The sequence below is a fragment of the Anabrus simplex genome, chromosome 1 (assembly GCF_040414725.1).
Source record: "Anabrus simplex isolate iqAnaSimp1 chromosome 1, ASM4041472v1, whole genome shotgun sequence".
Taxonomy (NCBI): Eukaryota; Metazoa; Arthropoda; class Insecta; order Orthoptera; family Tettigoniidae; genus Anabrus; species Anabrus simplex.
Window position 1 is genome coordinate 478,324,388 of NC_090265.1, and position 24,093 is coordinate 478,348,480.

The window sequence follows — 24,093 nt, forward strand, 5'->3', positions numbered from 1 at the left end:
TTTCCACATAATGGACAGTCTCAGGATATTAAACCAGAAATATAGTAAACTGTGAAGGGTAAGGCACCAGAATGCATTTTTCTACTTGCTACCACAGTGTAAGTCCTTAAGCCACAAGAATTTGAAACACACACAAGAGGTGACTCCAAGAGTCTAGAAATAATAATAATAATAATAATAATAATAATAATAATAATAATAATAATAATAATAATAATAATAATAATAATAATAATAATAATAATAATTTGTTCTAAATTTAAGGAAAGTGAGTCTCTCTCTCTCTCTCTCTCTCTCTCTCTCTCTCTCTCATGTTTACATAGATTTTATAAAAAGAAAATAGCTCCCATTACAACACACTTACAAGGAACCCAATTTGATTAAAACTTAAGAGCAATCTTGTGATCCCTTCATACTGTCAGAAAAGGTACTGTGTCAAACAGTACTTGGCGAGATAAGAAACCCGGAAATCACATCAGTCTTGCTGCAAGTTGTTAACATTAAGAATTCATCATGTGTATTTATTTATAACTGTACATTTTTCAGAATGTTCTTATGGCATGTTGTATGTCTGTCAGTCTTCCTAAGTCTCTTGTTGATAACTATCATTTGCTATTTTTTTTTTTTTTTCCATCACTGCTGAGCTATAAAAATCACATATATTATTTGGAATTCAGAATCCTTATCATATTGCCGAGCGTATTGATATTCTGGATGACATTTTTCAGTGAATTGTACTCATAATGACTTAATATTCAAGGGCTGTCTAGTCTAGCCATAAAGACATGCTTGGTTCATGAGGAAGGACATGGGTTTGATTCCCTGTCAGGAAGTTGAAAAATTTAGGAACAAGATTTCCATGCATATGACCTCAAGGTTCACTCAGCCTACATCAAACATGAGTACCAAGTTAATTCATGGGAGGAAAGGCTACTGGGAGTAAAGCTAACCACACTATCCCACTCAATGCCGAGGTTACAGATAATGAAAGCAAGGCTTCCACTGATCCAAAGGCCTTCATGGCCTGTGCAAAAATCACTCTTCTTTTATGATTCTTACCATTTTCTTTTAATAAATGCTGTCTACATTTTCAGCTCAATGTTGTGCATTTAATATTCCTACAGCTGCTAATGTTCTCTATAGTTAACAGAGAGCAGGAATTTTGTTTTGGCAAGAAATAATTTGCTAAAAACTCTTATCTCTCAGATTAAAGTACTGGTACTTTAAATTCCATTCCACAACCTTGGATATAGGAAGCAAGCACCTAATCGACTGTACTCAGGCAGTTAGCTATATAAAGACCATGATGATTTGTTGTTTCAAAGAACCAAACATCAAGATCATCAGCCCCTATTTAAAGCTCAAAGAGAAGTGTTTGCAGGATAAATGGTGTTTGAAAAAGACAATATGCCTGGTCTGTGCAATACAATATATTTGACACATACTGTGTGCCTACTTATAGAGGTCAAAGTAATTTAATTGGAAAGTCTATAATATCAGAGTAGGTATGTATGCTATTGTTCATGATAAACAGTAAAAACACTCAACATCAGCATAAAAGTAGTGGTCATGCTATCAAATGTACATTCGCCACATAAATAATTGGATGCATGCATTCCAGTTAACATCAATTTATCTTCTACTAAGCTGTCTCATCACAGGAGCATAGCTAGGGAGGACTTCTGATATTGCAGTAATCAATTCAGCTAGTGAAAGGCAGTTCAAATGCCTTGTATGTTCAAGCTCTGCCCAGAAATTATGCATTGTATTATTATGGAATTTTTACGAAATAAGATATTTAGACACTTATCCATACCTTACCTCTGGCTATACCCCTGTACTGCATACAATTAAAGCTCAGATTTTTCATGTTGGTTATTTCAATATTTTATGTTTCTCCTTATAACTTTATTTTTATTTAACATTTTATGCTCTTGGACATATTCTATATTGCACATCAAATTTCTTGTATGTTCAGGTTCTGCCCAGAAATTATGCATTATACTATTATACTACACATATTATAGTGAATGCATCATTTCTATTTACTACTTTCATCCTTTGAATTTTCTTTTACATCAATGATTGAATGAATCTAAGGCAGCTAAAAACATACCAGCATTTAAAAATAAAATTCATGCTTGGATAGACTGAATGAATAAACAAGAAAATTTGAAATCTAAAGTTAAAATCTAAAAATCTAAATTTTTTATTAATCTAATCTGACCGAAAATAAATAATAAAAGAATGGCTACTTAATTTTCTGTTCTCACCACAATAATGTCTTGAATGTGTTTTGTTGGGCAGATAAAGTTTGAGGTATATATTAACATTTGTTTCTGTCATTAAAGTTCTGTATTTTGCTACAGCTTGAATAATAATATATTTTATCATTCTGTGAACATGTATTATACAAATAATACACTATAAGGAAATCTGTGCTCTAATTGTTACAAAGTTGCAAGAAATCTAACACATCTACCTGTTGAATTACAGTGTAGGTAAGCTCAGGTCATGAGGGTGTCATCCACTAAGCTTCCATCAAGATGGCAACAGACATCAATGGTTGTTAATGTGATAAGGATATTAATAACCTTGGGCTCGAAGCAAGGAGAGGTGTTGATACATACTCTTCTATAAGGCTTGCAGAGCTCTTCATCCAGCAAGTGATGGATTTTGGCATCAGTGAGATCCTTCTTGGATGGGTTGTACTCCAGTTCCTGCATGTCTATGTTCCATGTGCTTGAATCCAGCTGACTGCAACTTTAAACCATGTGGAGCTGTGGTAAAAATAGGACAAGCTTGCAAGATACACCAAGATAAATGGTGGAACCATGTTTTTTGGTGCATCTTTAAGCCAGAGTTTTTATAGCCAACTTATGATAATTCAAATTAGTTTCTCTATTCATGCATGGAAGGACTATGTTACAAAAAATAAATGTACTAGTAGAGAAAGAAGACTTAAAATAAGAATCCTCCAAGAAATCAAGAAGAGATTTAATGTAGCTTGAGAGTCATGAAGTTAATTGAAACAGAAACAAATAAAGAGATTTTCAAAACAATTTCATATCTTCAAGACTCAATTTTGAATGATGTTCAATACTTTTAGAAAATCATGTTGTATAGATATGAATTGCATATGGATTATTATAGTCAATAGGGTTTGAATTATTATTATTATTATTATTATTATTATTATTATTATTATTATTATTATTATTATTATTATTATTATTATGGTGCATGGCGTCTGTATAGGCTTGGTGGTGACCTAATGAGGATGAAATGAATGGCAAAGGTGTGATAAACACCCAGTTACCAAGCCAGGGGAATTAAGAGTACGAGGGGTTTGATTCTGAGAAATGAACCGTGCCCATCGGACCAAAGGCAAGCATTCTATCCATTTCACCTCAATGCCGGACTTTAATTTGGTAAACCTTAGGCTATCATCTCCACTGATCAGGTGTTGATTATTGACAATAGCAGAGGCCAAGGCAGTAGTTTGTGAAACAGTCTTGACTACACTGCAGGCTACTCTGTCAGCTATTGGCTGCAGCTCAAAATGCTTAGGGATTGACATTCACTAATCCAACTATCGAAACGGGGTAACCTAAATCTAGTGGTAGCCCATGTCTTGATGCCAGCATACGCCACTGGCAATTACAGAATTAGAAACATTTTGTAAGTAGTTCATTTGAATATTCTTGACATGATTGAAGTAGACATTAGCTACATGATATTTTAAAAAAAACAATTAATAACTGCTCTACAGAGTTATTTCTTCATGAAATTAGGACAAATGATTGGAAATAATAATAAGTAAATGCAGCATTGATGATCTAATGACATTCTTTAGAAATTTAAAACTTTACTCAGCCTTAAACATGTGCAGTCCCATGGTCCTCACAACACTGGTTAAGTTCCACAAATATCACGATGCTTGCCGAGGATTAATTATATCATAACTTGATATACCAGCACAAATATATCATAATATATCGTCCCCACTATGGCAAATGAGTGAAAGTGACAAACTAGGGAATTGTAGTTCTAAAGTTTTTGGTCTATATTTTATTATTTATATAATGTCTACCCTCTGACAAAGTCTCACATCTGCAGCTCGTTCTGTACAGCTAACACATAAAACCAATCATTAAGTGTAAAAATTGATTTGACATGAGTAATCACAACTTCTTTCAGCTCTTGTAATTTTTTGACAGTTTGCACATTCATTAGTTTGCCAGAGGGGGGACGATATCGTGTTAGGGGAAGGTGGGGCTACATGGGCACATTAAGGAAAAACCGAATTTTAGAAAAAATGCACAGCAAAAGATAACAGATTTTGTATGAATGTCATTTGAATATGCTTGATATTGAAGTAGACATTAGCTACATGATATTTCAAGAAACAATTAATAACTGCCCTACAGAGTTATTTCTTTGTAAAAATGATTGGAAATAATAATATCTAATGACATTATTATAATGACATATAAAAGTTTAGTATGGGGATGGTCAACCAATAATACCGTTCATGTCCCCATGGTTTAGATTCCACATAAATTTGATGGCTATGGTTATAACAATATCAACAGTTATGTAAATTTGGTATATGGATATTAATTCCAAATAGTCAAATTTACAAAGAAAAGAATTGCAACAATAGTGAAATGTATGTTCTTGATAAAATGAACATATAACATGAAAAAGGAAAATTGAGAAATTAAAGCACTTGTATTATGGAGTATATAAATTAAAATACAATTGTTTTTTAACTGAACATTTAGTTCGTAGAGTCTCAACAAATCACCTACACAAATCACATGTTAAATTTTCCATTTGATTTTAAACATCTTTGCAAAATTTGTGTGTCCACTGTTAGCATTTCTTGCACATAAACCACTGCTTGAAACAATCTTTGTTATGGGCATCTGGCTAAGGAAAACTTTTCTCCTTCCAGTATTGAAGAGTTGTGCTTAGTGTGGCATATATCTTTGGCACAGAAAAGGTTTTCTTTTCTTTCTGTTCATATTGTGACTTGCTTTCAGAAGTGTCAAGCTTCCCTAAATTGTGTTTCCACTTTACAGATCTACAAATTTTTATTTCAGACACTTCCTTTATTTTCCAGAGCTAATTTATGGAGAATGGCAGTGATTTCTGTGGTAGTTGGTAGTGTGATGCAATGTGTAGTATGTAAATGAAGATGTGTAGTAAATGATCAGCTGATGATGACCCGGTACAGTGGTCGAAACCGGTACCACTTGTAATCAACTAGGAATGTAACATTACATTTCTAATTATACGTGTATTAAAAAGGTTGAACCATTATATGTATCTTATTTCAATTTAATTGTCAACTTAATTACAGATAGGTCTTTGTCTGGTGTGAAAATGGGAAACCAAGGTAAACCATCCTCAGGGCTGCCAACAGTGGGGTTCGAACCCACTATCTCCCAGATGCAAGCTCACAGCTGCGCGCCCCTAACTGCATGGCCAAATTGTCCAGTAAGTGACTAACATGAACACCCAATCCTCGACCTAGGTAAAGTAACCAATCATGGCTAAAATCTCTGACCCGGCCAGGAATCAAATCTGGGACCCTTTGAACTGAATGCCACTATGCTGACCATCCAGCCAAGGAGTCGGACATGCACGTGGATTTATAGAAAGAAAAATGCAAAACAAGCTTGCAGTTTTATGTGGATGTTTATAATATGATCAAAGCCAAAGAACCTCTAGCTTAACATGCAATATAAGCTAAAGTGATGAGACTTTGCATTTAAAAAATCTCACATGCATTGGTCGCAACTCAGATTGTGGCCAGTTTGGTATTGATCTATTTTTTCAAAAATACTAAGAAATTTGGCTGTACTAATAAAAAAACATATAATATTTTTAAAGATGTAGTAGCATTAACATGGGTGCATTTTAGCCTAAGGAAGGGGGCGTGCTTAGCTCAGCGGCTTAACAGCTCACTTCCCACCTGGTAGTCTTAGGTTTGAATCCCGGTTGATCCTGGGTTGAGATTTTCATCTCAAGAATATAATCACGTCAGGAAGGGTGAACCCCGGTGACCTCAGAAATGCCTGGGATAAGCTGGGATAAGCTGAAGAAGAAAAAAGTTTAGTATGGGGATGGTCAACAAATAATACTCTTCATGTCCCCATGGTTTAGATTCCACATAAATTTGATGGCTATGATTATAACAATATCAACAGTCATGTATAACTACAAGCTTGTCCAAATCCCTTCTCACTGTTGTCTTTTCTGAGTACACCCTATCCCAGTCTAAGATTCATGAGAGAACTTGGAATTGAGATCAGGCCAGTCAGACAGGGAGCTGGAATGTTTACCCCTAACCTTAGAAATGAAATTTTCTTCTAAATGTGTTCATAATACTGTATGAGGAAACCAGGGGCGATTTCTCTGAGCATGCTACACTTGCTGCACAAGCGCAATATTTTTCTAAAGCAGGCGAGTTAAAAAATTACAATATGTACCATATCTGTAATAGATCTGCATTATACAAATCGCATGTTGCATATATCTTGGCGAGTCTAGCGAGGCTTGCTCGTGTCTTAGGAGCTTCAACGGAGCTGTCGACACAGCGAGAAATGTACGTGCATGCAGGTTTCTTCTCTCCAAGGCCGGTTGCAAGCTGTCACATTTGTAATGTGTAGTTGGAAGCTCTGGTCTGAGAGCTACAGATCTAGTGTGTTGTGTCAGTGAGTAGTGTACTGTAAGTTCCTGATCATCTATTCTGAATGATTTAACGTGCTGCAATGGGTTCCAAACAGTGCATTATTGACAGCTTGTTATAAAATCCATTTTCTTGGAGGACTATCCAAGAGAAAACAGACATTATTAAGAATGGCAGGCCCTGTCCAGCGCTGCCAGATTTAAAGACACAGTACAGGGAGAAAAATAGAGAATATGTATGTTCGTTCTCTGTATCTCAATATAATAATACGCACTGGTTGACAGGGTCCAAGGTACTGAACAGACTGTGTTGCTGGCCGTGTTTACTATTTTCTGCTGATAACGGTGTATGGTGTAAAAGTGGCTTTGACAATTTGAACACCTTGACACTGTCCATTACAAGACATGAGAAATCTGCAACCCATATGAAGTGTTTCTTGCAGTTAAATAGCTTTGGGCGTACAAAGATCGACCACCAGCTGGATGAACAGAAATGCATCAGTGACCAGCTTCATAATGAAGAGGTAAAGAAAAATCGTGACATACTTAAATGACTGATCGATGCAGTATGTTCTTTAGCAAAACGGGAACTACCATTTAGCGGACATGAGTCTGCAACTTCCGTAAACAGAGGGAATTACATCAAAACTTTTACAAATTATAAGTGATTATGATCCTCTTCTGGCAGCTCATCTGAAAGACTCCACCATGTTTAGAGGGACGTCGTCTGCAATCCAAAATGATTTAATAGCAGAAATAAGTTCAGTAATTGTGAGAAGAATAAAGGAGGAGCTTAAACAAGCAACTTTTGTGGCAATAATGTTGGACGAAACGTCCAATATTATTAATAAGTCACAACTCTCTACTTTACTCCGTTTTGTACATGAAAGTGGTGAAATTCAAGAGAGGTTTCTTGGTTTTACTGACGTTAGTAAAGATCACACTGCTGGAGCCCTCTTAAATCATGTTTGTGCTATTTTAAAAGAGTTCAGTTGTGAGGAAAATATTGTGGCTCAAACATATGACGGTGCTGCTGTCTTAGCTGGTCATGTGAATGGGCTTATTAAACTATTTCAAGACCAGTATCCATATGTGACATTTGTGCATTGTTATAGCCACCTATTGAATTTAACACTACAGCAGTCTGCTTCAAAAATCAAAGAATGTACAATTTTCTTCCAAACAATGCCAGGACTTACTGCTTTTTTTTTTTTTTTCAGAGTCTACAAAGAGAACAGCTGCTCTTCGAGATTTTGTTCAGAAGAAGTTGCCAACAGTAGCACCAACGAGATGGAATTTTGCTTCACGTCTTATTAATACTGTGAAGGAATGTTATGATACGCTGGTGAAATTCTTTCCACATGTACAGGATACTTCAGACGACTGGGATGAAGACACTACATTGAAAGCACAAGGATTTTTAAGTTCAACACTAGATTTCTGCTGGCAGTGTTCTCCAAGATTTTTTCATTCTCCGATACTGTGTTCAATATTTTACAAACAAAAGGTCTGGATATTCAGTACTGTGGCAAAAAGATTGAGGAGCTCTTTTTAAATATCCAGTCTATGAGACATGAAGATTTTGATAGTTTGTATGGTCATGTTGATACTGAAATTGATGTTTATGGAGGACAGCCGTGCTCTAAAAATCGAAGAATTAGTGATGATCGAGAAAAATCAAAATACAAATGCCTATTCAATGAAATTATTGACAATGTACTTGTCCAAATAGGAGAGCGTTTTAAATGCATAAAGAAATTTGTGTTCTTCTCGCTGTTGGATTATGATTTGTTTGAGAAGCACAGAAATAGGTTTCCAGACAGTGATGTTACTGCCCTAGAAAAGACCTATGGGTCATTTTTCGACATTGTTCACTTACAAACCGAATTAAGTGTGATGTATTCATCTTCTGATTTTAAAGAGAAAAGTGTTTCAGGCTTAATGCAGTTTATGCACACTAATAAATTGTACATGGGTATGCCAGAAATTTTCAAGCTCATTAAACTTGTAGCAACAATTCCTGCTACTACATCCTATGCAGAACATTCTTTTTCAACACTGAGACGCATTAATACATATTGCAGATCGACTCAAGGTCAGGAGAGGCTATCATCTTTAGCTATGTTGTCGATTGAAAAAGGATTGCTTGCAAAAATTAGATTACAGTCCTCTTTCTATGATGAAGTTATTGATGGTTTTGTAAAGAGAAGCTGCAGAGTAGAGTTTGTTTTTAAGTAGGAAGATCTAATAAATAGTTGCAATTTTTCTGCGTACATAGTTTGACGTTTACTTGTTTAAATTATATAATCACTGGCTTGTCATGATTTGTTAATAATTATAAAATGTGTCTGATTGTTATTCTTTTGGCCATCCTTGAAGGTGTGATGTAACCAGTTTGAATGCGTGTTCATGTAGCCGATGATTAAAATGTTCATGTGATTTAGCAATTATTGGGTTTATAAATTTTATTCATTCAGAACTATGCATGTCCCACCCCACCAACTTTCACGAAAGGAAGAGCAAGCCTGACTTTCATGACCAGCATTTGCCCCTGGAGGAAAACTATTGGAAGGAGCCTCAAGAATATAATGTGACTCAAGGAATGTGTATAATTCCTGCAGGGCACAGCCTGCTCTCTCACTCCCCCATCTCTCTCTCTGTAAGCAATCAATTTTGTTTGAGACTAGAATAGAACTATGATTGAAGAAGACCTCAACCGTAATTTACATTTAGGGAAAATACAGAAAACTATGCCGATGAAAGAAGAACCTAGAGAAGAATAAATTGTCTGTGCTGGTCTGTCAAACCATACATTATGTTTACATTATGTTTTGCTTTGTTTCAAGCATCAACAAGGCAAATGTATGGTAGTGCTTTGAGATAGTCAGCAAGGGTTTCCATAAAGCAGTGAGTGAAAAATAAGAACACTAATTTATTTATGTGAGCAATAGTGAAACTGTTATATGCAAATAATGTAATGAGTGTATGGAAAGGCAACAGTTTGAGAATGATGATCAAAGAAATAGATTTGAGGTAACTTCTTGTGAACAACTTTTCATTAGACACGGTGTTGTTACATTTGTTGTAATTGATTGAATTATTGTAATATTCATACAAAGTTGATAAAACCAGAGATCTGGCTAGCTTATAACTTTATGTGCTGTTGATATCAGTGGTGACTAGTGATTGTTCTATTAGTGGTGCCAGCAAATTCAAAATTTGTAAACAAATCTTTCAAAGTTGCGAATACAGACACTACTTGTCTATCTTTGCTGTAAGTTACATGAAATCACATTGTTTAACTGTGCTATTGTTTTAATAAAGTACCTATAAATTGAAAGAAATTCATAAACTGAGAAACTAATATAAATATTTACTTTAATCCACATGCATTTTCTTAAAAGTCCAGTTTTAAGAAGATTACTGAACAAATTAACAATTAGGGCTTTCTCATCAAAAATACTTGTTCAAAAACCTTGAATGATACCTTCAAATGAACTAATAAGAACAGTACTGAGAGTAACTCATACTTGCCAAGATAGGTGTGCACACAAACAATTAGTCAAAATTTCACTTACTGCAAAACTGAAATGTACTAAATGTCTTACCTTCTAATTCAAGGCTACCTGACACACACATATAAATTTGGAAGGGATATCCACTGCACCCTATATGACTATACATGCAAATACTTTTACAGCACTATTCATAAATGCAAAAAGAAGAGTTAGCAATTTTGATATTTCATGCTTGTGTTCTAGTAGTAAAAGTAACTGTGTTGCCAGCTTACATCAATGAACTAGAGCAAAATGAATTGCAAAAATCGTAGACTTTTACATAGAGAAAGATTTTTCTGTCACTAATAATAGTTTTTTTAAAATGTCACTAGATGTCTATTTTAACTTGAGAGAACAAATAATAACTCAGTAAAAGACATAATATTCGCCAGATACAGTGACAAAATCGCTATATTGTAATGCAGGTTGTTGTCTACATTGTGTTTGCCATACGCTGTACTCTAGCAATTGAAAAATAAAGCAGTTTTGACTCGTGCCTAGTCTGTCCATGCTTGTGCTTGTTATGTGTTGTACTCTAGTGGATGAAATTGAAACGTTGAACTGCACAGCTACTAGCACTCCCTCAGCCCTTAACAGCACATACAAACCCAACTTGAACAGTCTTCTGTACAGTGTCTTATGTTCGGAAGCGGTGCCCACGTGATCTGGCTAAACAACTCAGACAAGTACCACTGGAGCACATATTGTTTTGCGTGCTTGTTCAAATGAAGGCAGAATAAGATATGCACAAATTTTCTTGAAATTAAAATTTAATATAAACTGTTCTCAAGAGGGAAAAGAAAATTATTTATTATTTTAGTGGTGCCATGGCACAATGGTACCACCTCACGAGCTACTCCTGGTTGATATCATAATAACCAAGGGTTCTCCAGTTTTGTGTGGAATCCAAACCACAAGGACGTAACTTTTCATTTCAAAAGCTACAGCCGCCATGATGAGAAACCTCCCCGAAAAAACACGCGATTTATACTTTCAGGTTTTACTTCAGAATTCTCTGAAGAATTGAATGGCAAACATGTAAATGTTACAAAATGTTAAAATCAAAATGCCAAATTTACAATTACAAAATCTTAGGAATCATCACCTTTAATTATGATGATGTCAAGTACTGACAAGATTTTCAACGTGCCGTGACAAAAATCATCTTATGTTTATATTAGACAATAGAAGTGGTCATAGACTACAGTTTTCTTCTAATCTACTTTCAAGTCTGAAACTGTACATTAAACTTTTATCATCCATTCATATGGATAACTACATTTTTGTTACAAGATTCTATCTAAAAATATGGTCATGACTTTTTCTGTCTATCCATTTTCAAGTCCAAAAGTGTATGCCTGCATTATCTGTTATAGTATGTATTTACTTTCATCCACTGAAATGGAAAACTCCATTTTTTCCCAAGAATATGTGCGGTACACATCAATTTCTGCCCAAAGAGAGGAAATAACACAGGGTTGTCTTTCTTATTAATAGTAAACTCAAGTAACAAATTTCTGCTATGCATCGCACTGTAGCCTGCATTACCTGCCATTGAGCTGTCCACTCAGGTTACCATTCATGTTTCCAGCAGTGTAGTTCCTGAAGATAGCGGACATGGACTCTGTGCCAGATATGTTGCCAATAGTGGATGCGTTCCTGCGCATGTATTCCATGGCATCTTTCATGGCCAGCTTGGAGTAGGTTTCCAGGATTTTAGGCTCAGCCCCTCCTTGATGATCCCTCAGGAGGAGCGGACGGATAAATCTGTTGTCAAATCTCTTGAACCTATACACAGAGACAAAATCAAAAGCATGGTAGCACTTAGTCAATATTTTGTAAGATCTCTTTTCAGTATCAACTCAGTTAATTTTTAACTGCTAGGTTCTTCAGTCTGCTACACTAATTTTAAGTTATTGTTGTTTGAGTCATCAATCCATAGACTGGTTTGATGCAGCTCTCCATGCCACCTTATCCTGTGCTAACCTTTTAATTTCTACTTAACTGCTGCATCCTACATCTGCTCTAATCTACTTGTCATATTCTTAACTTGGTCTACCTCTACTGTTCTTACAGTCTACACTTCCCTCAAAAACCAGCCCAAGTCCTGGGTGTCTTAAGATGTGTCCTATCAATCTATCTCATCTTCTGGTCAAATTTAGCCAAATTGATCTCCTCTCACCAATTCGATTCAGTATCTCTTCATTCATGATTCAGTCTATCCATCTAACCTTCAGCATTCTTCTGTAACACCACATTTCAAAAGCTTCTATCCACCTCCTTTCTGAGCTAGTTATCGTCCATGTTTCACTTCCATACAATGCCACGCTCCAGACGAAAGTCTTCTAAAACATTTTTCTAATTCCTACATCAATGTTCAAAGTGAACAAATTTATTTTCTTAAGAAAGGCCTTCCTTGCTTGTGCTAGTCTGCATTTTATCTTTCTTACTTCTGCCACTGTTAGTTATTTTACTACCCAAATAACTATATTCATCTACTTCCTTTAAGACTTCATTTCCTAATCTAATATTTCCTACATCACCTGTTTTCATTCAACTGCACTCTATTACTTTTGTTTTGGACTTATTTATTTTCATCTTGTACTCCTTACCCAAGACTCTGTTCATACCATGCAGCAATTTCTCCAGTAATAAATTTATCAACTATCTTAAAAAGAAAACTTATGATAACAGTATTATACTTGAAAAATTGTTTCTTTTTCAAGTATAGGCCTAATACTGTTACCAAATGTTTTTATTCTTTTCAGGCAATTCATAAATTTATTCCTCAAACTTAGGTTTGGCAGATAGAAGAAACTAACAGTAAAGAAACATTTTTTTTAATTAGTCAATGTGAAACAAAATGTAATTTATATGTATTGTTACTTCAATAGGAAATTCTGAATGACAGATGGATTGAACAGGGAACAAACCTGTAAATAATAATAATAATAATAATAATAATAATAATAATAATAATAATAATAATAAAAAACATAATGTGCCTGTCCATAAATACCAAAATTCACCATTTTAAAGCCGTGGTCTCTCTATGCGTCGGAATGCCTTACCCTCTCTCCTTTTCCATAAATACCAAAATTCACCATTTTAACACTGTGATCTCTCTATGCGTCGGAATGCCTTACCCTCTCTCCTTTTCCATAAATACCAAAATTCACCATTATAACACTGTGGTCTCTCTCTATGCGTCAGAATGCTTTACCCTTCTCCTTCTCAGAAACATTTTTGGCCCAAATTACAAAAACGGTATGTATATAAGAAAATCCAGACAAGGAATCTACACTAAGAGAAGATCGCGGCAGGGCTCGCTTCTACGGTCACCTACGACGGATGGACGACTCTCGATGGACAAAAAGCATTTTTTAATAATTTTGGCTCAGAAGCAAAAACAACAATTCCCTGTTACGTTAACCTCAAGAAAGACCTCGAAGAAATGAGCCTGCGACCGGATGACACGCACAGACGAGACCTTTTCAGAACTTTTTGGGACTTTCCGGCATGTGAAGTGGACAACTGGTGCAAAGTGGTCCGATGAACGTCGTGTTTGACACAGCGAGCTAATTAAAACTTACTGGATCAATCGAAAACTGAGTAAACACCAGAATGTATAATCAAACTTATCGTGGTACCTAGTTGGCCGATTAGCGAATAATAAATAGTTTTATATTCCATTGCTTCTATTACGGCTTCACGAGGCGCGGGAAATTTTTACGCACAAATTCTTTTACGTGTCGGTTAAAAATTTACCGACACGAAGCTGATGTATTTGATCGTCCTCAAATACTACATGATTAAACTGGGATCGAACCCGCTACCTTTGATTCAGGAAGTTAGCGCTCTGTCACGAGAGCCATTCAGCCCGGTGAATACAGCCTTAAAAGGGACAGGGTATGAAGAACGCAAAACAAAACAGTATTTAAAGTTAAAGAGATCTTAAGAAGCCCGATCTGGTCAGTTCCTATTGACTAAGGAGACAGATCCGAATTCCTCCATCGGTCTTCAACGACGCAATTTTTCGTATTTTTGTTATCACAAATGCTGGAATGAGATACCTTACTTGCTTCCATTCCAGTCCCAAACCGAATCAATTACTCTCTCTCTCTCTCTCCCCCTGTCACTCAAGAAAGGCGGGTTATCAGTGGAACGTACAAATGGGTACATGATGTCCCAACACACTAAATTGCAACAACTATAGAACAGATCGCCAAGAGGCAATCTTGGCATGTTTCATGATTATTGTTGGCCTGAACGCGTGCACCGCATTTGCGCAATCTATGCTGCCCACTATTCAGTTTCTCGCCCATTTGACAGCCAATTTTCTAACCCAGGCCAGTCGTGGCCAGGCTGTTCTATCGTGTCTGGATAGCTATCCCGTAACTCTCACAAAACAATGAACACGAACAGAGCTGTTTTCTGAGAAAGAGGCTAAACAATCAGCATCGAGTAAACCCATAGATTAAGCTTCACTGACAATTTGAAGAGCAGTCTTAAAATTAGTATTTCCTTGCATATGAAATCAAATACGGTACTCAAACAAGTATGAAGTCAAAACAATCGCAACTAGAGTAATAAGTTACAGCAATGCATACGAGGGAAAATACAGTTTCGTCTTCATTTATTAATTTTACAATGTCTAGTTATTAATCTATATTTACTGTCCTGACTGAATGAGAGTAAAATTTAGTTTGTGATAACTGACTGCCATGAATTTATTATTTCTTTCTTACCAGCTGTACCACCCGTCGATGACGGTACAATTACTTAGCATGTGCATGATTACATGTTTGTCCGTCCCTCATATTGTTCCCCAGATTCTGAGGCACAGAAGTTGGCACGCCTCTTCCTGTCAGTGGCTTCTCATGACGTACTCACTTCCTTGCTCTCTGTGACCCTTTGCAGTTTCTTCTTCTTTTTTTTTGTTGGCATTATTGCTGATCTTCCTTCCGGTATAAAGGAAAGCTAAGTATCAGATTAATATTCAAAGAATACTGACAGGTGTACAGAGCTTTTAAAAAATTGCAGGAACCATCTCCATCAGTACGTTTACATGCAGGATTCAGATCGATCTGAGTACATTTCCCGTATTGAAAACACCATGTAAACAGGAACTCAGTTCGGATTGAGTCTCAAGGTCGATACGGTAAAATCTGCGATCGTATCGCACTCTGTTCGAAAACGCGGATCGTACTGAGATCGTATTGTAAACGACTGCGCACACACTCCATGTTTGTTCTGACAAAATCATCATCATTAAAGTTCTGTCGAAATAACAAATATAATAAGCCAGTAAATATATTTACCTGTATAAATGATCAACAACTGCAATCATATTATGAGACGGCCAGCCCTGGCGATTAAAAAAGTCATGATAACCTTCTGTTGGGGGTAAAATTGGAACGCGCCTTCTATCTGTTGCACCAGTTACATTTGGAATACCACACATACTTTCAAAATTGAAAGTTATCTCCTGGGCTTCTACTTCATTTGGCGTTTTTAAATTCTAAGAGGTGATATCGATTTTACTACAATTCTGCATCGTCTGTATACGTCGATGTTGCCTGCGATACTCAAATACTACATGTAAACGGGGATCGTATTCAGTACGGTAAGTGTACTCAAATCGATCTCAATCCCCATGTAAACGTACTCATAGCAACTCTCTTTACAGTATATTGAGTTAGTTACCAACTCATGGACTTGAACTATCACACGATTGTCATCGATATTTTCCTTTAGCCTATTTTTCACTGCATCAGAGAACGGTATAGAACAAAAGTTCGCCATGAGCTGTTTTTTTTTTTTTTTGCTATTGGCTTTACGTCGCACCGACACAGGTAGGTCTTATGGCGACGATGGGACAGGAAAGGGCTAGAACTGGGAAGGAAGCGGCCGCGGCCTTAATTAAGGTACAGCCCCAGCATTTGCCTGGTGTGAAAATGGGAAACCACGGAAAACCATATTCAGGGCTGCCGACAGTGGGATTTGAACCTACTATCTCCCCAATACTGGATACTGCCCGCAGTTAAGCGACTGCAGCTATCGAATGAGCTGTTTTAGTGTAAAACCAACCTAAGAGTACGATGTCGAGTTTTAATGCTTTAGGCCTCTTCTGAAACAATCCTTCCTGCTGAAATTTTTTGGACAACTTCTAGCCAAGATCCAACTCGACCTTATTCGAAATTGAAATAGCCTACCAAGTTTTGTTAAAATCCACCCATCCATTTTCTAGAGATGCTTTAACAGGCACAGACAAATATTATTAAACTGAATTCGACATAGATCATTGCAATGACGCCAGTATTCTTGTCGGAATACAATCTTAACCGACTGCAATGTCTCGGTAAAAAGTAGTGGTATCATATAAAATGCTTGATCAATTGGAAAACGGCACAGCTGGTGTTGTAACAATGCGAAGTTTCAGAGCTGGAATGACCAGGCCACGGACAGCCATGATCACTGCTCTGCCGTTTACCGTTAAGTTTACACACTCCCAATTCCTATCAGCGGCTCGTAGCACGGATCGAACAGCTGGAGTACTATGATTAACCAGTGTGTCACGTACCAGTAGTTATCAGAATATGCAACAACCAGAGGAATGGCATGCTAAAAAACGAAAGTTATCTAACTCCCCAGCTACTTCCCGCCAATATCCAAGCATGTTGTTCTACTCGGGAAGCTCACGCGGCACGCAGCAGTAATGCCATCTAACGGAGATGAGTAGCAGCGGAAGAGACAAAACATGTCGCAACAAACAATAATCAATGTAATATTAATGCTGATCAATTTTATGGCTTTCGAAATTTGTAGGTCTTCACGTTTAGTTTGTTAATTAATTTGTTAAAATCAGTAGGGGAAGGAGGGGAGGGTTGAGACGGAGGGAGGCTTGAGACACCAGTGATATCTCCTCAACATGTTATATGTTGGCAACACTTCTGCATGACAGTTGTAGCAATGTGCCACCAGAGTGAGCTGACGGAGTTTCATGGTGATTTCTGTTGAAGAGTGGAAGTTAGAGTGATAAATGTATTTTGAGATATGAGAAGTATTTTTTGGTGACGTGATATATTTTGAGTTTTTGTTTAAGTGAACACATTCTTAACAGCTGTTATAATTTCATCAGTGAACTTAAGAGGTAAGCTATAATTATAGAAACAATGAACTCTTTAGCTTTTGAGGTTATGTTTATTCGCACGAATTTACATATACATGAGGTGCTGGGAGCCTTGAGACAGAATGTCTAAGGGTGCCTTGAGACACTGTCTCAAGCCTCCCCGTCACATGCAGTCAGAACTGAATACCGTATATAGTTTACCACTGTAAATGGTACTTTGATAGTTTGCCAGTTTATCTATTCAGTTACCTATTATCCTTGGTTTACACTTGCTGTACTTCTTTACAGTATGCCATTCTTTTGGAAAAGTAAGTCTGGGAAGACGAGGACCAGTATTTCACCCGATAGACTTAAAAGTGCAGTTAAAGCAGTACCGGTAATAGAAGGTGGAGCTTTACGTGAATCAGCAAGACGTTTCTCCATAGATAAACAGACTTTGAGCCGTTATGTTAAGAAATAAAAAGCAACAGATGATAACAGCAAACAAAATCTAACATACAGACCAAACTATGTCACTAACCAAATGTTTTCGGATGAAGAAGAGAAGTTGTTAGAGGTTTATTGCAAGTGAATCAAGTCCTCAGCCTTCAGGAAGTGTAGACAACGGAAGAATTGTGACATCAGAAGAGATACGGCCTTTTCCGAAGGCAGGTCCTAGGAAGAAAACTATGGGAAGGAAACCTAAAAAATCTAGAATTTTGACAGACACTCCAGTAAAAAATGAAATACACCAGGAGTTTGAAGCTCGTAATACAAAGAAAAGGAGGCTGAATTTCAATCCACTTCATGATAAAAATGTGAAGAAATCTAAGCTTGCATTTTCAAAAGAAAATGGATCATCCAGTTATGAGGATTTTAATATAGCCTCAGAAGACTCGTTAGATTTTACTACCTTCAGCGAGGAGGTATTGGCAACCGATGACTTTGATCGCACACCTGAAAACATTGAAACTGGGGACTGTGTTCTCGTTAAATTTGCAAGCAAGAAGAACAGTGTTTATTATGTTGGATCAGTAGTAGTTGTGAACCGCAGTGACAATGAATACAAAATTAAATTTCTGAAACGTTGCACAGGTGGTAAGACATTCATCTATCCCGAAACTGAAGATGTGAGTTATGTTATAGCTGACGATATAGTTATGAAACTGGAAAAGCCAATAACTGTTGGAGGAACACAGCGTGCTCATAAGCAACTCATATTCGATGTTGATTTTTCATCATACTGTGTGCGGTAGATTTCTATTTCAGGTCTCCATTGGAAAAATATATATATGCATTTTGTGCACAAGAAATATCTTTTTATGTCCACAGTTTCAGTTCTAATGATTTTTATAATTTTGTACTATTACTTACTGCAGTTCTGTAAATTTCCACACGTGTCTCAAGCCTCCCATACATGTGTCTCAAACCTCCCTTACTAAGGGTGGTTTGAGACATAATGTAGTGTGTCTATTTATGAATATTTTTTGGCTTTTGTTAATTATCTAACAGTTTAAGAAAATAACACACTCAAGAGGAAGGTATAGGGAACTGACTGCACCAGTTGATCATTAAAATAAATTCAGAAAAATTGTTTAAAAAAATAAAATGTAAATTTTGTCTCAACCCTCCCCTCCTTCCCCTACTCCATTTAATTGAAAATAGGTAAAATGAGCTTTTTAATTTTCGAAATTAAGTGACTCGCCCTCCTCGCCAAAGTGACACTGCCTTGTTCTCGAAGGCTGTGTTGCACCATTACTCTTTGAAGGGACGATTGGGTATCGTTGGCCTGTGATCCTTCTTACAGCAAGGGATGCTCAGCATCTGGATCTTTCCCAGTGGCGCGCGGTGATGTTCTGGACAGGTGAAGCACGAGCAATAAGAGCTCTTCCTAAAATATCCTTCATACAGCACAATAACGCAATCTTTTTACGACATTAGCAACGAGATGTGATCAAAATACAAGTTATAAAACCATCTGCGCGCTGTAATGGGGAAAATAATTCAGTTTAAATGTAAATAAATCAATTATAAATTCACAGCCAGATGCTTCAGTTCGAAGTGTAGCGTATATTCCGATCATGAGTTTCAGGAATGCTTTACGGGCGTAGGACGTTTAAGGAGCAAACTCCTATCGCTGCACTATCTATGTAACCCTGAGCACTAACTGAAGCAGCTATTTTATTCACGGACGTAGGAAAGCTGAGCGTTGCAACAAAGTAAAGTATCAATCATTACTTCAATACAGAGAAGAGGTCAAAAAAAGAGTAAATGAGTAGCGTTACAAAAATGCTGCAAAATTTGGGCTGGAAAGACTTGGGAGAAAGGAGACGAGCTGCTCGACTAAGTGGTATGTTCCGAGCTGTCAGTGGAGAGATGGCGTGGTATGACATTAGTAGACGAATAAGTTTGAGTGGTGTCTTTATTAATAGGAAAGATCACAATATGAAAATAAAGTTGGAGCACAAATTGGGGCAAATATTCGTTTATAGGAAGGGTAGTTACGGATTGGAATAATTTACCAAGGGAGATGATCAATAAATTTCCAATTTCTTTGCAATCATTTAAGAAAACACTAGGGCAGGGCCTCTCAAACGCCCAAACTCTCACGCGTGCAGAGCGAGGTGCATAGGCTCTGTGCACTGTGCATCGGTACGCTTCGCCTCAACTCGGCTTGACTCGGATGATGTACTGTGCTGAGAGCGACGAAGCGTTTGGTGGTAGACGACGTGTTTATCAGTGAAATAGACAAGCGCACGACAACAACATAATAATGGAGCAACCTGTTTCGAAGAAAGCAAAGACTTCCGAAAGTCCATTTCAATCGAACTGGGAACTTTCGTATTTTTTTGTTTTTGTTTGTTTGTCGTGACGATAACGCCAAATGCTTAATCTGTGGGACGATAATTACGTGCGTAAGAAAATCGTCTATTGAAAGACACTACAACAGACTACATTCGGAAAATTATTGTGAAATCATAGGAGACGTCAGAGAGAAAGAATTAAGGAAGTTGGAACAGCGTGAAGAAGAGCATTCTATATCCACAAATGAGGTTTGTTCCAGTACTGTAGCATTTCCATTTTGGTCACGGGTTCTGCATTTTTTTAAATTATGTTTATATTCCTCTCAAACATGTATGTGTATTTCTAATTCACTTTTTTAATTTTTTTAATAACACTGGTAACCTTGTCCCATACAACTGAGCGTCTCCGCTCACCACACGTAAACATTTCGCAGTGGGGGAGAAACAGCAGTGAAGGTGAGGAACGCGGAGACAGGCCGAACGGGGTGACAGGTGTAGGGAGTGAGGAGTGGGGGGTCTGCACTCTGGTCAACCAAGCGAAGTCATCTTTTGCACCGTGCACAGTGCATGCACCACGCGCATGCACCCTGAGAGGCCCTGCACTAGGGAATCTGTCACCTGTCCTAAATGCAGATCAGTAGTGACCTTTTTTTATTGAGAACATTCAAAACTAATATAAATGCTATTTTTCCTTTAGTGAAGCAGTATTTCATTTACTTCGGCCCAGTGCACGCCACTGATAGTTCCCTGCTTGTTAGAAAGAAGACTTTTGCAAGTACAATAAAACGTACTGTATGTTTTCTCACGCCGTATGATCAAGGTCTGCGGTAAAATGCCACACTTTTCTCTCAGAGCTTTCAGTTCGCTTTCTTCATCCACTCAAAGCTGGTATTGCTGCAGTTAGTCTGCCTGTGTTCCATAGTTTCTTTTTGGTGTTTACAAAGAAGATACATCACCATACCTAAAGAATCGGTAACATTAAAAAACAAATCAAAACTATTTATAGAATTTGGTGGTGATGTGTTTTAGACTGATGTGACAATGCTACTCAGTAAAGTGTGTGAAAAGTCACCGAAGTGTGCGGAAAAAAGTGCCACATTTCGCAGCACAAACCATGAAACCCTGTGTAGAAGCAAGAGAGTCAAAGGAAATGCTAGTCTCTTCGTTCGTAATATCCGAACACCAATAAGAGTTTTCACTAAACCTCTAAAAGGCGTATTTATTTATGGAAACTTCAAAATACAACCTTCCATTTTTAAGTTTTATTTTTGAAAGGACTTAAATGTCTCTACGGTTATCACTATAACGTAATGCTATGTGCCCAGTGAGATGGCTGCAGAAGAACTAAAATACAGTTATTATGGTACAGTGTAAGGAAATGGGACATCTTGATGGTAATCGGAGACCTAAATGCAAAGACTTGAGCTGTAAATCAAGGTCTGCACGCTAGTTATGTCAATTCTTGATTATTGCGATGCATTTTATAACGACAGCACTGGTGAATCACTACAGAAGTTACAACGCTCCGAAATGCATGCGTAAGGTTCATGTGTAACCATAAATACACAGATCATGTACATCGTTTTGCAGCAAATTTGGCTCGCTCCGTCTACAAGACAGACTTAATTTTCACTGCCTAAACTTATTGCAATGAACTTTACATCTCAATTATCCTTCTTACCTTAAAGAGCGTTTCTATAATCTCTCTCTACACAACGAAAAAACACAGGAGCATGGAACATGCTTTTTTTACCCTACCTAATCACAATATGGCAATTCCTTCACAGTTGCTGCAATTCGTGAATGGAACAATCTGCCGCAAGTCAGAGGAATATCAGTGTACAAGAAATGTAAACGTGCATGCACAAAATATCTGATGGAAAGACATAGCAAGGCACCAAGCCATAATAACCTCGGCCGGATGGACGGACGGACGGTGTACTAGTGTCGATTAGAGTATACATCTTGGCTTGTCAGACTAGCTTGCAATAGCAACTTCTCACTGTACGAGAAAATCAACAGGAAACTGCCTTCCTAGTACACTGATTCATTGATACCTACTCTATCTACGACAGTTGATGGGGGTAGCTGTGAGGATCCGAGCAGCCTCTGGATTGAGGACTCTGCATGCATTACATAACATTGCATACATATACCGAGCGAACTGGCTGGCTGTGCGGTTTGGGCCGTGTAGCTATTTTTTCCATTCAGGAGATAGTGGGAACAAACCCAACTATCGGTACGGTAACCCTGAAGATGGTTTTCCGTGGCTTCCTATGTTCATGCCAGGTAAATGCTGGGGCTATACCTTCCTAGCTCTTTCCTATCCCATTGCCGAAAAAAAAAAAAAAAAAGCCACAACCCTAACCGAGTTTGCGCGACGTGAAACCACAAGCAAGAAAAAAAGCACACATACATTTTAGTGAGCTCGTCTTTTCTTTATTCATTATGTTATCTAAGTCATTTACACTATTGTAAACTGGTTGTGTGCAGTTCGGCCTACAACTGTTTTCAGCAACAAGAAAACATAAATACTAGTAATTACATGCATTCTTCTTCTCCTTCGCTTTTTATATGTGATTGGAAGTAATGTTGATCAAGCCCAGTTTTATGGCGTATCCCTTCGCTGACGCCAACCCTATGTGGAGAGAGGGATTCACTATTGCAAGTTTCTATGGTAGTTTGTAGTGTGATGTGTTGTATGTAAATGGAGATATGTATTAAAACGATCACAGACACATAGTTCTCAAACTATAGGAATTATCCAAATGTGGTTCAAAATACCCGCTCCGGCCGGGAATCGAACTCTGAGCCCTCTGAATCGAAAGCCACTATGCTGGCCATTCAGCTTAGGGGCCGGAATAAAAAAGTATTAAGACGCAAGATATCCCAGCTGAGAAATGATAACAGAATGACAAGTACTTTAATCTGTTACTTAATATCAGCATTCACCGAGCTTAGAACATTTCAAGTTTACAGAAATAAGTATCAGGGCCTGCAGTCATCAACTTGCCACCCATAATATTAGACGAACAAGATAATTTCTTGGCAAGTTGCTCTTCTTTGTCAAAAGAAAGGATCTTACCTCTCCAAGAAGTTGGACAAAAACGGTGTCTATAAAGAGAATAGTGTAACACCTCGTATATGAAATTATGAGATGAGACGCGGAAAAAGAATCACTGTAGTGAACCCAAGTAATAACATGGTCGAATATGAGACTCTTTAAAGAGTTCTACACAATCCCAAGTTAAGGGAAGGGGTCAAGGTAAAGCATAAATTCATATACGATAAACCATCATATACATACTCTTAGTACCTGCAGAACTACGTTAACTTGTCTTCCTCCAACGCATAAAGGGATATTCGACCCAAAAATCAGGACAAAATTAATTTCATACTAATTTGTATTCCTTTCGCTTTTGTATATGCCAGAAAGTTATGTGGTCTTCATGGTGGCGATGAGCTCACCATCTGATACGTATTTGCCAAAAACACTAGTGAAACATAAGTAGTTCTAGTTGTTATTCAGTTAAACTGCTTCTCTCTACTCCTCATTAGGATTTTTTGTTTTCCATTTCCATTTACTTGGATTCTTAAAAAATATATATAATTTATAAGTAAATTACGCATACAAACAGACATTTTGCGTACAGGACGGATACGGATATAAAACAGTTTAGAGTACAATTTATTTTATAAAGCATTTTAAAATGTTTACAAATATGACGAAAATTTCAGTTTAAGGAAGAATCTCAACCCTCTCCATCATATTCTTCCTAATGTTCCTCAGATCCTTGTTTGTTATTTTCCGAAGGAGACAGCATTTCTAAAGCAATCTTGATAAAAAGCTCTGATTTGGTTTTTATTTGTCTTATGGGAGTTGAATAGGGGCTAGACTTCAATAATAATCTACTTCTAATGT

General features: G+C 37.2%; 1 protein-coding gene across 6 annotated transcripts in view; it reads right to left on the bottom strand.

Annotated features, from left to right (window-relative positions):
• Positions 1-24,093, bottom strand: part of LOC136856968 (sodium/hydrogen exchanger 3) — an 822,567-nt gene that overhangs the window by 109,541 nt on the left and 688,933 nt on the right. For 3 of the 6 annotated variants that reach the window (XM_067135274.2, XM_067135272.2, XM_067135269.2), the window contains exons 9-10: positions 11,805-12,044; positions 2,595-2,763 (exon numbers count right to left, since the gene is read on the bottom strand). In XM_067135274.2, the coding sequence (XP_066991375.2) occupies positions 2,595-2,763; positions 11,805-12,044 (409 nt within the window). The remainder of the gene's footprint in view (positions 1-2,594; positions 2,764-11,804; positions 12,045-24,093) is intronic. The other 3 variants (XM_067135273.2, XM_067135271.2, XM_067135270.2) reach the window with 2 other exon arrangements.